Below are 15,785 nucleotides of genomic sequence, written 5' to 3' on the forward strand. Positions count from 1 at the left end.
GAGTGTTTAAGGACTTCTTGGATAAATTCGTAGTGGTGTTTATAGATGATATCCTTATCTACTCAAAGACTAAGGAGGAACATGAAGAGCATTTGTGGTTGACGCTCAATAGACAACAAGAGCATCAACTTTATGCTAAGTTCTCCAAGTGTGAATTTTGGTTGGAACAAGTGACCTTCCTAGGGCATATAGTGTCCAAGAATTGAATAGCAGTGGACCCAGCAAAGATAGAGGCCATTAGAGACTTGCCCAAACCCGAGAATGTCTCATAGGTTCGAAGTTTCTTAGGATTAGTGGGTTACTATCATAAATTTGTTGAGGGTTTCTCCAAGATTTCCACACCCTTGACCAACCTAACCTGCAAACACCAAAAGTTCACATGGACTGAGAAGTGTGAAGAGAGTTTTTAGACTATGAAGGATAAGTTAATCTCTGCATCAATCCTTTGTGTTCCCACTGAAGGGGAAAAGTTTGTGGTGTATTGTGATGCATCTAAGAATAGCTTAGGATGTCGCTGATGCAAAATGTGAAGGTAGTAGCTTATTCCTCGAGGCAGCTCAAAGATTATGAACAGAGGTATCCTACTCATGATCTAGAGTTGGCAGTAGTAGTTTTCCACTCAAGATATGGAGACACCACTTATATGGAGATAAGTGTGAGATTTATACTGACCATAAGAGTTTGAAATACTTCTTCACTCAGAAAGAATTAAATATGAGGCAACAGTGGTGGTTGGAACTAGTAAAGGATTATGATCACGAAATTCTATACCACCCAAGCAAGGTCAATGTAGTGGTTGGTGCATTAAGTAGGCGCAGACATGGAAGTGTCTCAGCCATGAGCACAATAGAGGCACATATGTATAAGGATATCATTAGTGTTGGAATTGAGTTGGTAACAAGAGACCTAGCAAACCTCACTTTTCATTCCACCCTGCTAGAACAAATTAGAGAAGGGCAGAAAGTAGATGAAGCCCTAATGAAACAAAAGGCTCTGGTGCAAGAGAATGGTAACAATGATTTCTCTATGTCCAAAAGGAGGGTTGCTGCGATACAAGGATAGGATATGTGTTCCTAAAGACGAAGAGATTAAGACAAGTATCATGAAGGAGGCACATACAACACCTTATTCTTTGCATCCGAAATTGACCAAGATGTACAAAGACCTTAAGGCACTGTACTCGTGGCCAGGAATGAAGAAAGACATCGTTGAGTTTATCGCCAGATGCTTAACTTGTCATCAAGTGAAGGCAGAACATTAGAAACCAGAAAGGTTAATACAACCACTCTACATTCTGAAATGGAAGTGGGAAGACATAGCAATGGATTTTGTGGTAGGGCTACCTAGGACCACAAAACAGCATGACTCTACCTGGATAATAGTAGATAGACTCACTAAGTCCGCCCATTTCTTGCCAGTTTAGACCACCTATTCAGCGGACCAGTATGCAGAGTTATATGTTAGTGAGATCGTGAGACTTCATGGGGTACCAAAGTCGATTATCTCTAGCAGATGGTCGGTATTTACATCAAACTTTTGGAAAGGATTGCAGAAATTGATGGGTACAAGATTGAAATTCAGTACAGCTTTTCACCCTCAGACCGATGGACAGTCTGAGAGGACTATTCAGATCTTGGAGGATATGTTGAGATGTTGTGCTTTGGACTTTTCAGAGTCTTGGAGCTGATACTTACCCCCTGATGGAGTTCTCCTATAACAATAGTTACCAATACACTATTGAGATGGTTCCCTATGAGATGCTTTATTGGCGCAAGTGTAGATCTCCCTTGCATTGGGATGAGGTTGGGGAGGAGTAGAATTTGGGCCCCGAGGCTGTTAGGGAAGCTAGTGAGGCGATTGAGAAAATTCTCCAAAGGATGCTTACTGCTCAAAGTAGACAAAAGAGCTACGCAAACCTTAAGATAAGGGACATCGAGTTTTCAGTAGGTGAGTTTGTGTTTTTTAGAGTCTCGCCAATGAAAGGAGTTATGTGTTTTGGTAAGAAAGGGAAATTGAGCCCGAGATACATAGGTCCATTTGAGATTTTGGAAAGAGTTGGACAAGTTGCATATAGATTAGCATTGCCCCCAACACTCACTGAAATGCATAACGTCTTTCACATCTCAATGTTGCGTCAGTACGGGTCAGATCCCTCCAATGTTTTGAATTGTGAACCGTTACAGTTGAAGCAGGACTTAAGTTACGATGAACAGCCTGAGCATATCATCGAAGAGGGAGTTAATGAACTGAGGTTCAAGAAGATTCCATTAGTTAAGGTCCTATGGAAGAATAGTACGGAGCGAAAAGCAATACGGGAGCTATAGGAAGACATGAGAAAAAGATACCCCGAGTTATTTGGTAAGAAAGAATTTCAGGACGAAATTCCTTTTAAGGAGGGTATATTGTAGCGCACCAATTTTATTTTTATTTTATTTAATTGTTGTTTGTTAATTGTTAGAATTTTATTTTTATTATCTGAATTGTTTGGTAGGAATTATGTGAATTGAATTTATAATTGTTTTATTTTGTGAAATTGTTTATGAGATTTGATTGTGTGCAAGAAGGTGCATGCTTAGCAGTGATGGACTAGAGTACTTGGGTGTGTGCATGTGCATGGTATGCATGGTGAACATGCAATGGACTATCATGTATTTTCCTATTTTTTTAGTTAATTATATTTTTTTAATATTTAAAAGAAAAAATAAGAAAAATAAAGAGGTAAGTTTTATTAGTAGGCTTGTACCAATTTTGAAAAGTTGGAGGAGCAAATGGGATAGGAAGAGAGAAAGGGTGGTGTGAGCAATAGAGTGGGAAACCTTTTCTAATCTATTTATTTATTTGTATTATTTTCTTGGTAGAATTTAGAGGTGAGTAAATATGGAGACAAGATTGGGTGAGGTAGCACTTAGTGTCTTGAAATAAATTAGGGAAAAAAAGATTGAGATGAGAGGGTATGAGTTGGCTCTTGGTGGCCGAGTGATGAGGAGAGAGAGAGGCTAAGGGGGTGAGTCAACTAGGGAGGAAACTTTCCCTTTTTCTTTGAACTATGTACATGATTTTTGCGAGGGAATTAAGGAAAGAAAAATCAAGCCATTATTAGGAGATTATCCCCTAGGGTTTGGCTATAGGTGATAAAAAGAACGAGAGAAAATTCTCTTGCTCAATTGGAGTGCTAGCCGATTGCATAGAGAAGAAGAGAGAGAAAGAGAGAGCTAGGCCTAGAGAGAGAAAGAAAGAAAGAGAGGAAGGAGAAGGAGGCTAGGGTTCAAAAATCATAAGGTATGCTTTGATTTTGTTCTTGTTTTGATTTTCTAAGGATAGTCCTCCTACTCATTCTAAGCAATTGTTCTTTCTTTTTGAAGGTATTCGAAATCCCTAGGTACCAAGGTTGTTCTTTTTGGCATTTATGTTCTTAAACACAATTAAGGAGGTAATATAGAATTTTACCTTCTTGTTATTATTGTGATGATTTATCGTTATTTTGTTTATTATTTCGATATATTTTTGGTTGTTTCGATGATTTTTCCTCTATACATTTTGATTGTTCTTCATGATTCTATTTTGTTACTATGTGTAGAAGCATGCTAAGAATTTTGTCTATAGATCTTGAAATGTTGGTTGTTGTTATAAGCATGTATGTTTCAACTAGGGTATCACGATCTTGATGTATGTTCTTGTCATGGTTTTAAGGTTATTATTTTCTTAGAAATCATGCTAAGATTGTTATGTGTGGAGTGATAATACTTTTGTGCCTTTAAGGTTTCAGCCTAGGGTGTTTTAAATAGGGTTACAAGTTGTGTTTTGTTCATGTTTAAAATTGTAGGGTCATGGAAATCATGGTTGTGTGGGGCTTATTTTTATTTTATTTAGAGAATATATATGTTTAGGTGTTGATGTTCATGTTATGATGTTATTTGTTTTCTTGAAAAGTTTAAAACTATTCTTGTTTTATTGGAAATCTAATAATGGTAGATTATGGAAATTCATGTTTATTCAATTTAGGATTTTTATGTATGATGCTATGTTGAAAATCATAATAGTATGTTGCTATTGGTGTTTTTTATTTTAATGGTTGATTTATAAAAGAGAAAAATTCAAAACTTGGTAATAGAAACAGGCTAGGATTAATTGTAAATTTTGAAAATAATAAAGAGATAGAAGCATGCTAGATTTCGGCCAAGACATGTATTTTTTAGGTAAATTTTTTTTTTATTTTGATTAAATTGTTGTTGCATGTTAATTGTGTTATTAAATGCATGAATGTATATAAGTATACTAGATTTATTTGTTAAAATGATTCAAAAGAAAATTGTGATTTTGTGTATGCTTTAGCTTGCTGAATTTTTCTTAGCTTTATGGAAAATCTCTTTTAATTAAAAGGATATCAGATATATATTTTAATAATTTATGCCTTAAATTTCATATATGAAAAATATGATTTTTCTATACTGTGGATGTGTAATTTATTTTTCTAAAAGATGACTGAACAATTATTTAACCAAATAGGAGTATGGTTAGTCTTTTTCCCAACTTACATATATTTGTTACTTAATGTAAAATGTGACATTGAGGTTTTACTTTTTACAAGGCTAAATCATATATTTTATTTTATTTTATTTATTAATTAAGTAACTTTAATAGAATGAATAAGATTATTTTATGAAATTAATTTTTTTTGTGGGAAATAGAAAAATGTTGTCATTTTTATTTTTATTTAAATAATAAATGGGATTTTATTATTTAGTGCAAATATAACTAAAATGCTAGTTAAATAAAATATTTTTTGTGAAATTAAAATCTAGAAATGGAACCTTATGATCCAAAGAAGTAGTATGTTAATATTAATAAAGTGGTAAACTAATTCTTGCTGAATTTTAAGAAAGTAACAAAAAAATAAACAAGTATAGTTTATGTAACGTCCTTCTAATCTAGGATTGTTACATCATGTGTTTAAAACAGTGCTTAACTCGGTAAGCGAGTTATTTGGACTCAAAAGTGTAATTAAAATTTAATGATGGTTTAGGTACTAAAAAGTTTGGTCAATAAACTTGAACTTTTCATTGAAAGGATTGAACATGTACACGGGATTCCAAGAGTTAATAACCAAAAGTTAGTTAGATTAAACATTACAAAAATAGCCGACCTATCCAAAGCTCTCCAACTCATGGCTAGTTATCCATAGCTCGCCATTACCTGCACTATAGAGCACCCATGAGCCGAGGCCCAGTAAGAAAACCCCCACAAGGCATTGTAATAATTCAATTATTTGTAAGCAATAAACATATGCTTCACAAACGATAAAGGCAGTCATTCCAATCATATACATCATAAACATGTTTCACAAATTGCAAGTACATTTATTTCAATCATATGAATCATTTAAACGGCCCAGGAAAACCACCTTGTCGAATGGTCCAACTGTGCGAGATGCGTACTCAGGCACTCAGCTTACGGTTCATGCCGGGCAAGTAGGGAATTGTAACGACCCAACTATTCTAAATCTTGGACCATTAATAACTACTATACTAATCAAAAGAAAACGTACATATGAAAACATCATAACTTTATTACATAAAGAAAAGGTTTGAATACATAAATATTTTACTTAGGATATGGGATCCCATTGTTTTGAAAATAAAGCAAAACATAACTTAAATAAATGTGTTACAAAATCAAGTGCGGAAAATAATACATGGAAATTATAATTTAAAGACTTAAAGACTTCATCCTCTAATCGAACGCTCAGTCCATCGATTCCATCTAGCCTCAATACACAACCCCCAAGCTGCCAAGAACCTTTCCGCCACCATAGCTATTTTCCTGCACATATAAACATAAAGGAATGAGCCTAATGCCCAGCAAGGAAAAACTAACAACATAAATCATATGCATAAAATTCTATCATAACATATGCTATATCATAAACATATACTATATCATAAACATATGTCATATACTACTACAATGCTACAATGGCCATCATACTACTTGGGGCTTGTTAACTAATCAAGTCATATGCCCATTAGATTTGTGGGGCTTGCTAGCTAAGCAAGTCATATGCCATAAATTTATTGGGGCTTGTTAGCTATACAAGTCATATGCCCAAGTTTATCAACATACATAATATAACATTTCATAACACAACATAACATAGCATAAGATAACATATAACATATCATATAACATATAAAATCCTATCCTATTTTCCTTACCAATATACCGGGATATGAGAACAATATCGGGACTTTGGAACACTCCTAAAAACCATAATAGAAAGGTGAGTATACTAAAGAAAAAGGATGAAAAGAATGAACTACACCATCGAAAGGATACTTACCAACAACAATCTTACGTTCAAGATCTTAGATTCCTAACCAAGAATAGAGAATACGAGTTAGGATTTTGAGTAGAAAAACTATAAGAACAACACAGAAAGGAACTGGAAGAAGGAATACCTCGAATGCTTCTATAACCGAACTACACCTCGAACCGAAATATACTATGAACCTTACTTCCCGAGTGTTTATTAAGCTTATAAGGATAAAGCTTATAACCCCAACCCAAGTGTTTATCACTCTAAAATAACCTAGCAGCTTGCAGACTCTGAACTTAGCTTCATGAATGAATAAATGGCTGGGTACTAGGTCCTATTTATAGAGTTCAAGAATGAAAAGATCTTTATTTAGCTTGAATAAAATAATGGCTTTTTAATTGAAAAATCTTTGAATAATCGTTCAGCAGAGGCTGAAGACTCGGTCAAAAAGATGCTGGACTTATCAAGAGGTTAAGGAATAAAATAAGCTCGATTTCAAAAACGTTCAAAAATCTGGCACAATAGCCGATATATCGCCCCTAGTAGGCGATATATCGCCTAGGCTAATATGCTTGAGGCTCGTCGAGGTGGTCGTGCAAAGTTACGTGTTTTTCGTATCCCCGTATGGCGATATATCGCCCCCTAGTGCTGCGATATATTAGCATACGTTGAAATATTATACACGTAATTGCACTTTTTCAGCATAATTTGAATTAAGTAAACAGCCTTGACTAAGTCCTCTAACGATTTCAAAGCTGCTGGCAGACCCTAGGATATTCAAATATTACTCTTATTAAATTTATTCCTCAAAATACTTAATTATTCATTAAACATACACATGACAAGTGTCATTTCCTTATTGGGTTTATCTAAACCTTATATTATAATAAATATCACCTTCATAATCAATCATATTAATTAAACCTTATGTTGACTGCGTTTTTAGCCAACGACATGAGAACGTCAATAACGACAAGCCTTCAAGAGAAATAAAAACGACACAGACGGTTTAATAAAGAAAATAAAGAACACAGAAGATTTTTATAGTGGTTCAGCCCCGATTGTCGGTAATAGCCTAATCCACTTAGAGTTGTGATTTATAAATCTATACTCAAGATCAGATGGACTGAGCCAACTGAGTTTCTTCAGTACAGATTGTGAAAATACAAGAATTCTCTCTAATTTCAGCACTTTCTCTCTCTAGAATAGACAGACCCAATTTTCTCTCTCTAGAAAGAAGAAGCAGAAGAAGCCCTTCTCTCATCCCATAAGCTCTCTATTTATAGGCCTGGGATCCTCAACTGATATCCCCTTATAATAGGGATATTTTATTATATTTATTACATTTATATTACAAATAAACATTCAAAATTCGAAATGTAACAAACTCCCCATTTGTGGGAAGAATGAGAGATTCCCGCGTACGTTGTTGGAGTTGTGTCTGACTTAGTCTCCTCTAGCTAGTTGGTCCACCTCCTACTCACTACCCATGCAAGTGCTGGTTGAACATGCATGGTGGTAGGATATGTTTTTGGTGGGTTGAACGTGCATGGTGGTAGGAGATGCACTTCTCTCCTCTAACATGCACTCTCCTCTAGCATGCCATGTTCCTCCTTGAACCAATCTCCTTGGCTTCTCCTCGGACCAAGGTGGTCCGAGGCAACCTCCTTGGCACCTCACCTTGGACAACATTGAGGCAACCTCACCTTGAACAACATTGAGGCAACCTCACCTTGGACAACATTGAGGCAACCTCACCTTGGACAACATTGAGGCAACCTCACCTTGGACAACATTGAGGCAACCTCCTTTAGCATCTCCCAAACATGTCCGATCGAACATTGTATAGGCTCTCCTTATCAAAATCTAAGTCTCCATTCTCTTGCATGAGACTCCTCCTCCTTAGCTATTTACCTTGGACACGTTCGAGCCAACACTTAGAAAACCTTGGGAGGCTTACCTCCTACACACCCTTGGGGTCTCCTAGGACCACATCCTCCTTGGGGTCTCCTAGGACCATTCCCCTTAACTCTCCTAGAATGCACCTTCCTATTTTCTTGGGTATAACACCTTAGGTTATAATTAATATTCTTAAACTATAGGTTAAACTTATAAAATCTACAAGTGTTGCTACGAGTGTCCAACTAAATCCCGGTCTTAACCAAAATCCACAGTCATAAAAATACTACAACTATTACTATTGCTACTACTATCTAACTAGCTAAGTAAAGTTCTTGGACTCTACAGGAATGCACCATCCAACCAGACTCACCTTCACAACCTGCATTCCACACACTTGCCGGCCAGCCCCATGCTCAATGCGATGGCCGACCAACCCCACGTTCAACACGATGATCAAATATAGATTATACTATACATTCATAGAAAAGTCAATGCTAGTATGCCTAGCAACCATTCAGCTCTATGTGCATATGCCAATTTTCTTACCACGAGTCCTAAGCAAGTTAAGGAGGTGACCCTAAGTACAACCCCTTTCACCCGAGCCTAGCGGTAATCCTTAGTCACAACACATTAAGGAATTCCATCAAGAACTAAAACCAATAAAAGGCTTTAAGATAGAGCCCTAGCCCTCGGGACCTCTGATTCAACTAAACCAAGTAGTAGAATTGTTTTCGGGCCCTCTGATCTGATATCCCAAAGCCCAAAACCAAGATACCCTCAAAGTTGCTTTAGCGTAGCGATGCCCCCTGGCAGCACCGCGACCCCACAATGGACCGAAAAGTCCCCCAGGAACAAAAACTTGCATTTTGAGCCGCGGCGGTCCGAGGGAAAACCCACCCTCGAAGAAACTCAAGCAGACCGCAGGGCTCAACCTAAGCGTCGTGGCGTTACTGCAAAAACCCAGAATTTGCGATTTTCAGAAATCGCAAACTGACTCCAAAATCCAATTCAACGGCTTTATTTCAATTTTCTATCCACCAAACGCCTCTAGTAACTTAAACACTCAGCAAACAACAGCCAAAAACCTCAAAAACACCCTAAAATACCAAAACTCAAAGACTTACTAAGAACACTTAAGTAAACCCCAAGGATAGAACTCCATACCTCTTAACTCCTCAAAAACTCTAATTCGCTTAGCATGATGATTCCCCTAGCAACCTCCAATCCTCAACCACAAACTCAATTCCAACTCACATCACCCCTAGGTTTAGGATTCTAGGAGAAGCTCTTCAAATCCCAAAGAGTGCAAAAGGAGAAAGGGAGTGAAAGAGAGGACGTGAAATTGTGTTCTGCCTAAGCTGAGTCTTCAACTATATTAATGGAAAAATATTATTTTGCCCCTACCTTATCTAACTTCCAAGTTAACCCCCAAGGGTGTTGATAACTATAGGAACTAGAGTTATTTTTATGCTTTTAAACGTATACTTTTATCATGAAAGAGTGGTTCAGGGTGTTTTGTAATGTTTTTATTTTGGTTTGTCAAATAGTAATTATAATGAGATGATATTAGATAATGCTTGAAAAATATATACTAAAATGTGAATTTTGTCATGGCAGGTGGTTGGTAGAGTTTTGGATATTTTGAAAGAAATTGAAGTAATGTTGCAGCATAGAAGCAACATCACGTGCTGACACCCACCTATTTTGAAGACCCACATGGGGATTTCTTGATTTTGTCTTATCCTACTCAGCCTTTTTGGATTAACTTTAATTTGGGTTGAGTGCTATTAATGGGTATTGGCCATTTTCTTTCCTTGGGTCCATTGGCTTACAAAGAGAAGAAAAGTAAAAGAAATAAGAAGAGGCCCACGTGGGTTTATGAGGGGAATACCCTAGCTGCATTAATCATCTTTCCCCAAGGAGGAGATACACGTACAGACTATTGGAGGAGAGTAGCAGCCACCTGGTACAAACAGAACACCCATTTTTGGAGAGCTTTTAATGTGAGAAGAAGAGAAGAACAAGGAGAAAAATCTAGAAGATCAAGACCATTTGGAGACACCTGATTGGCTTGCCACTCTCTTGTTTACTCTTAGCTTCTTTAATTTTTCTTGCCAATTTTCTAAATATGAATTGTTATTATTTGGGTGTTTTTAAGTTTGTAACCGTGAGCTAAACATTAAATAGCTAGGATAATTTGAAGTCTAATATGTGACTTATGATATTTTGATTTTGATGTTAATGCACTTGAGTTTTATTCACTCAAATGTTTATCATGAGTAATGCTTGCTAATGAATGATCACCTATAGTGAGTAGCTGGGTTAATATTCAAAATACTGAAAAGTTTGGATTTAATTAACACACAATTTAAATGGTGCATGTTTGACCTCTTTGATTTCAACATTGTAATGATATAGACATATATTATTACCATGCATAGTCTTATGGAATTGATGCTTGAATTGATTCTTTGAAATTAGATTGGCATAGACATATGTGGTTTAATTAAAAGACTAGAATCATAGTTTTTTAACGAAAGCCTATAAAAATTAGTTGGAATTCTTGACTAATAGACCACTGGTTGCTGCAACATCAATTCAGCATCACTGTCAGAGTTGCATATTAGGGGGATAATTATTCTAGCTACCATTTTACCATTTGTTACTCCTTGCTACAATTTTCCTAAGTTGTTTCTTTTATTTTTCTGCATTTAAATAGTCCTTAATTACTTAGTTCTCAAATCAAAATCTTTTCAATTAATTCTCGTGCTTTTAAATCATTTTGTTAGACTTTAGTTTCACAATCGAAAACTTAAGAATAGTTATTGTGGAGATGATATCTGGTACTTGCTACTGTATTACTTGTTGTTGATAGTGTACACTTGCACTTAGCTTTATTTTATGCAACAAGTTTTTGGGATCGTTGTCGGGGACTGTTTAAAGTCATTTATTGTGAAATTGATTATCTCGTAATTTGGTTTAATTTTCTTTTGTGCTAACTTGAGTGATTCTCGTGTAAATTCTGGCTCAAACAGTGTATGAACGAGAGTCAAGACCCTAAACTACTTCCCCTTGATCCAGAAATTGAACATACATTCAGACAAAGGCGAAAAGTACAAAAAGCCCAAAGGGAAGTAGTAGTGATGGATGCTGAGCGAGAGGCTCGAGCAGGATCCACTCAAGAAGGAGTAGCTCAAAGGGCAGCAAATCTTGGGGCAGCAACTCAAGGGGGTGTCAATAATGGGCAAAATGCAGTTATTTTGGCTAATGACAAAGATTGTGCTATTAGGAAATTCGCTCTCCCCATCTTAAATGAGCTTAATCCGGGCATTTTTAGACCAAAAATTTAGGCTACACAGTTTGAGTTGAAGCTAGTTATGTTCTAGATGCTACAAACTGTGGGAAAATTCAGTGGGATGCCAACAGAAGATCCTCACCTCCATCTTCGCTTATTCATTGAGGTGAGTGATTCTTTCAAGCTTCTCGAAGTTACAGAGGATGCCTTGAGACTGGAGTTGTTTCCATACTCCTTGAGAGATAGAGCGAGAGCTTGGTTGAACTCTTTGCCATCTGAATCTATGACTACTTGGCAAGAGTTGGTTGAGCGGTTTTTGATGAAATACCTCCATCCCACTAAGAATTCCAAGCTCCGCAATGAGATTACTTCATTTTAGCAACTTGATGAAGAATCTTTATATGAGGCATGGGAGCAGTTCAAGGAGTTTTTGCCAAAATGCCCTCATCATGGCATTCCTCATTGTATCCAGATGGAGACCTTCTATAATGGTCTAAACGTTCATACTAGAATGGTTGTTGATGCTTCGATGAATGGGGCTCTTCTTGCTAAATCTTATGATGAGGGATATGAAATTTTTGAGAGGATATCCAACAACAACTATTAGTGGCCCGCTACTAGGGCGTCTACAGGAAGAAAGGTGGATGTCATTCATTATCTAGATGCCCTCACTTCTTTGGCTGCCCAAGTTTCCTCTATATCAAATATGCTCAAGACGATGAACATGGGGATGAATCATTCAATGGGGCAGCCTATGGGGACACAAATGGGGCAAATGGAGAACATTTCTTGTGTGTATTGTGGTAAGGGTCATACTTTTGACAATTGTCCTTCCAATCCCGCAACTGTGTGTTACATGGGGAACCAAAATAGGAATAGTCCTTATTCTAATTCCTACAATCCATCATGGAGGAAACATCCCAACTTTTCTTGGAGTAATCAAGGGGCTAGCCCTAGCAATTCTTCTATGCCTCCTAGACCAAATTTCCCACCAGGGTATTCACCACAAGCACCACAACAAAGGCCACAACAACAAGCAATGCAATCTAACTCTCTTGAGAATATCTTGAAAGAGTATATAATGAAGAATGAAGCCATGGTTCAAATCCAAGTGGAATCATTGAGGAACTTAAAAAATCAAGTTGGGAAACTAGCTAATGAGCTTAGAAATAGACCCCATGGTGCATTGCCAAGTGATACCGAGAATCCAAGAAATGTGGGCAAGGAACATTGTAAAGTTGTCACTTTGAGAAGTGGGAAAGAGTTGGAGAATACCAAGACAAATTTTGGGCATGAGGGTGAGCCCTCTTCAATCAAGTAAATGATGAAATCCAAAAAGATGCTAAAATTCCTAGTGTAAAAAAATATACCTCTGCCGAGAATGTTGCAGGGATGTCGCAGCATAGTCGCCCAAACAGCTCAATTTCAAAGCAGCCACCTCCATTTCCTCAACGTTTTCAAAAGCAAAAGTTGGATTCTCAATTCAAGAAATTTCTAGATATGTTGAAGCAGTTGCATATCAACATCCCACTTGTAGAGGCACTTGTGCAAATGCCTAACTATGTGAAATTCATGTAAGATTTTCTTACAAGGAAGAGAAGGTTAGGAGAGTTTGAAATCGTGGCTTTAACCAAAGAGTGTAGTTCATTTCTGTAAGACAAGTTGCCACCAAAGTTGAAGGATCCTAGAAGTTTTACTATTCCATGTACTATTGAAGACAATTATTGGGATGGCTTTATGTGATTTGGGTGCTAGCATTAATTTGTTGTCAATGTCTGTTTTCAAGCAATTGGGGATTGAAGAAGTCAGACCAACTATAGTAACTCTTCAACTTGCAGATAGATCTCTTGTTCATCCAAATGGGAAGATTGAATATGTGTTGGTGAGGTTAGACAAATTCATATTCCCTGCTAATTTTATTGTGCTAGACTATGAGGCGGATAGAGAGATGCCTATTATTTCAGGGAGGTCATTTCTTGCAACATAAGAATTTTGATAGATGTGCAAAAGGGTGAGCTTACTATGAGGGTCCAAGATGAAAAGGTGACTTGTAATGTTCTTATGGCTATGAAGTTTCCTAATGAGGTTGAGGAATGCTCAGTGGTTTCAGTGGTAGATTTTTTTGCATCAAAGGAGTTTGGGACTAGTAGAGTTGATGATCCATTAGAGAGGTTATTGTTGTTTGACTCTCAAAATGACAAAGATGAGAAGAAGTACTTAGCTTGGTTGGAGGATAATTCTCAAGGGTTAAGAACAAGAGGTCGATTTGATTCATTGGAGTTGTAATCTAGGGAGTTCAAGGCTCCCAATCAATCAATTGAAGAGCCACCTAAGTTGGAGTTGAAAGTCTTGTCATAACATTTGCGATATGCCTACTTGGGTACATCTTCCACCTTACATGTCATTATTTTAGTGGAGTTGACTCAGGAACAAGAAGTAAAGTTGCATGAGGTGTTGAGAAAGTTCAAGAAGGCCATTGGGTGGACTATTGCAGATATTCGAGGTATTAGTCCTTCTTTGTGTATGCATAAGATCTCGCTTGAAGACAGTGAAAAAGGTTCTATTGAGGGGCAAAGGAGACTAAATCCTATCATGAAGGAAGTGAGAAAGAAGGAAATTATCAAGTGGTTAGATGATGGAATTATTTATCCTATCTCTAACAATTCATGGGTGAGCCATGTTCAATGTATGCCTATGAAGGGTGGGATCACAGTGGTGAAGAATGAAGACAATGAGTTGATTCCTACTAGAACTGTGACTGGATGGAGAATTTGCATGGACTACAGGATGCTAAACAAGGCCACTAGAAAGGATCATTTCCGTCTTCCTTTTATTGATGAGATGTTAAATAGACTTGCTGGGAGAGAGTATTATTGTTTCCTTGATGGGTACTCTGGTTACAATCAAATAGGAGTGTCACCAAAAGATCAACACAAGACTACATTCACTTGCCCATATGGTACTTTTGCATTCAGGAGAATGCCCTTTGGTTTGTGCAATGCTCAGCAATGTACAATGGCCATTTTTACTGATATGGTGGAGAAATTCTTAGAGGTATTCATGGATGACTTCTCTATTTTTGGTGATTCTTACGATGACCCTTTAAGTAATTTGGCTAATGTTTTGCAAAGATGTGAAGAAACAAACCTTGTCCTTAATTGGGAAAAATGTCACTTTATGGTTAAGGAAGGTATTGTTTTGGACTATAAAGTAACAAAGCATGGTATTGAGGTTGATAGAGCCAAGATTGAGGTTATTGAAAAGCTCCCACCTCCTACCTAAGTGAAGAATATCATAAGCTTTCTTAGCCATGCGGGGTTTCATAGGCGGTTCATAAAAGATTTCTCCAAGATCTATAAGCCTCTTTGCAACTTATTGGAGAAGGATACACCTTTCCACTTTGATGAAGCATGTTTGAAAGCCTTTCAAGATTTGAAAAGTAGATTGGTTTCAGCACCAATTATTGTGGCTCCAGATTAGGACTTACCTTTTGAATTGATGTGTGATGCAAGTGATTTTTCTGTGAGAGTAGTGATGGGGCAGTGAAGAAACAAGGTTTTTCACTCCATTTACTATGCTAATCATACTTTGACAGGTGCTCAACTCAACTATACAGTGACAGAAAAAGAACTTTTGGCCATTATCTTTGCTTTTTACAAGTTTCGGTCTTATTTGGTGGGAACCAAGATGATAGTCTATATGGATCATTCAGCCATCAAGTACTTGATTGAAAAGAAGGGTGCTAAGCCTCGGTTCATTAGATGGGTGCATTTGCTTAAAGAGTTTGATGTGGAAATTCAAGAAAATGAGTGGAGAACCAAGTGGCGGATCATTGTCAAAAATGGAAGGTGATAAGGAATCAAGTTTTTTAGTTCCCATCAAGGAAACATTTCCAAATGAGCAATTTTTGAGGTAAACCACTCTAAAAATGTTCCTTGGTTTGCGGATTTTGCTAATTATTTGGTTAGTGGGTTGTTGCCTCTGGAATTTTACAAGCCAGCAAAAGAAGAAGTTTTTGCCTGATGTGAGGCACTATTTTTGGGAGGAGCCATACTTGTTCATATTGGGAAAACTTATACAGGATCTTAATTATTTTCATGTAAATCTAATATTAAACACTTTAATATAAGACAACCTAGAACATGTCTCTACAACTGAATTTAAATAGAGATAATGATAAGAACACTTACATTTACTCATTGGAATGTATTAGTCATTCCTTCAGTTTCTCTAACCCTTGCATCCTTTCTGTCGTAGGGTATCACCAAGAACTGA

General features: G+C 36.9%; 1 protein-coding gene and 1 non-coding gene across 2 annotated transcripts; one reads left to right on the forward strand and one right to left on the reverse strand.

The window, feature by feature from the left end:
- Positions 1–11,859: 11,859 nt before the first annotated feature.
- Positions 11,860–11,966, reverse strand: LOC133813395 (small nucleolar RNA R71). Its single transcript, XR_009884408.1, has one exon. It is a non-coding gene; the product is annotated as a small nucleolar RNA R71 (small nucleolar RNA).
- A 268-nt stretch (positions 11,967–12,234) lies between these two features.
- Positions 12,235–15,362, forward strand: LOC133823377 (uncharacterized). Its single transcript, XM_062256097.1, has 6 exons — positions 12,235–12,808; positions 12,901–13,084; positions 13,266–13,392; positions 13,521–13,770; positions 13,924–14,643; positions 15,106–15,362. The coding sequence occupies exons 1-6, from the start codon at positions 12,235–12,237 to the stop codon at positions 15,360–15,362; spliced, it is 2,112 nt and encodes a 703-aa protein (XP_062112081.1).
- The last annotated feature ends 423 nt before the right edge of the window (positions 15,363–15,785 follow it).

Source organism: Humulus lupulus, chromosome 1 (assembly GCF_963169125.1).
Source record: "Humulus lupulus chromosome 1, drHumLupu1.1, whole genome shotgun sequence".
In the NCBI taxonomy this organism is placed as follows: Eukaryota; Viridiplantae; Streptophyta; class Magnoliopsida; order Rosales; family Cannabaceae; genus Humulus; species Humulus lupulus.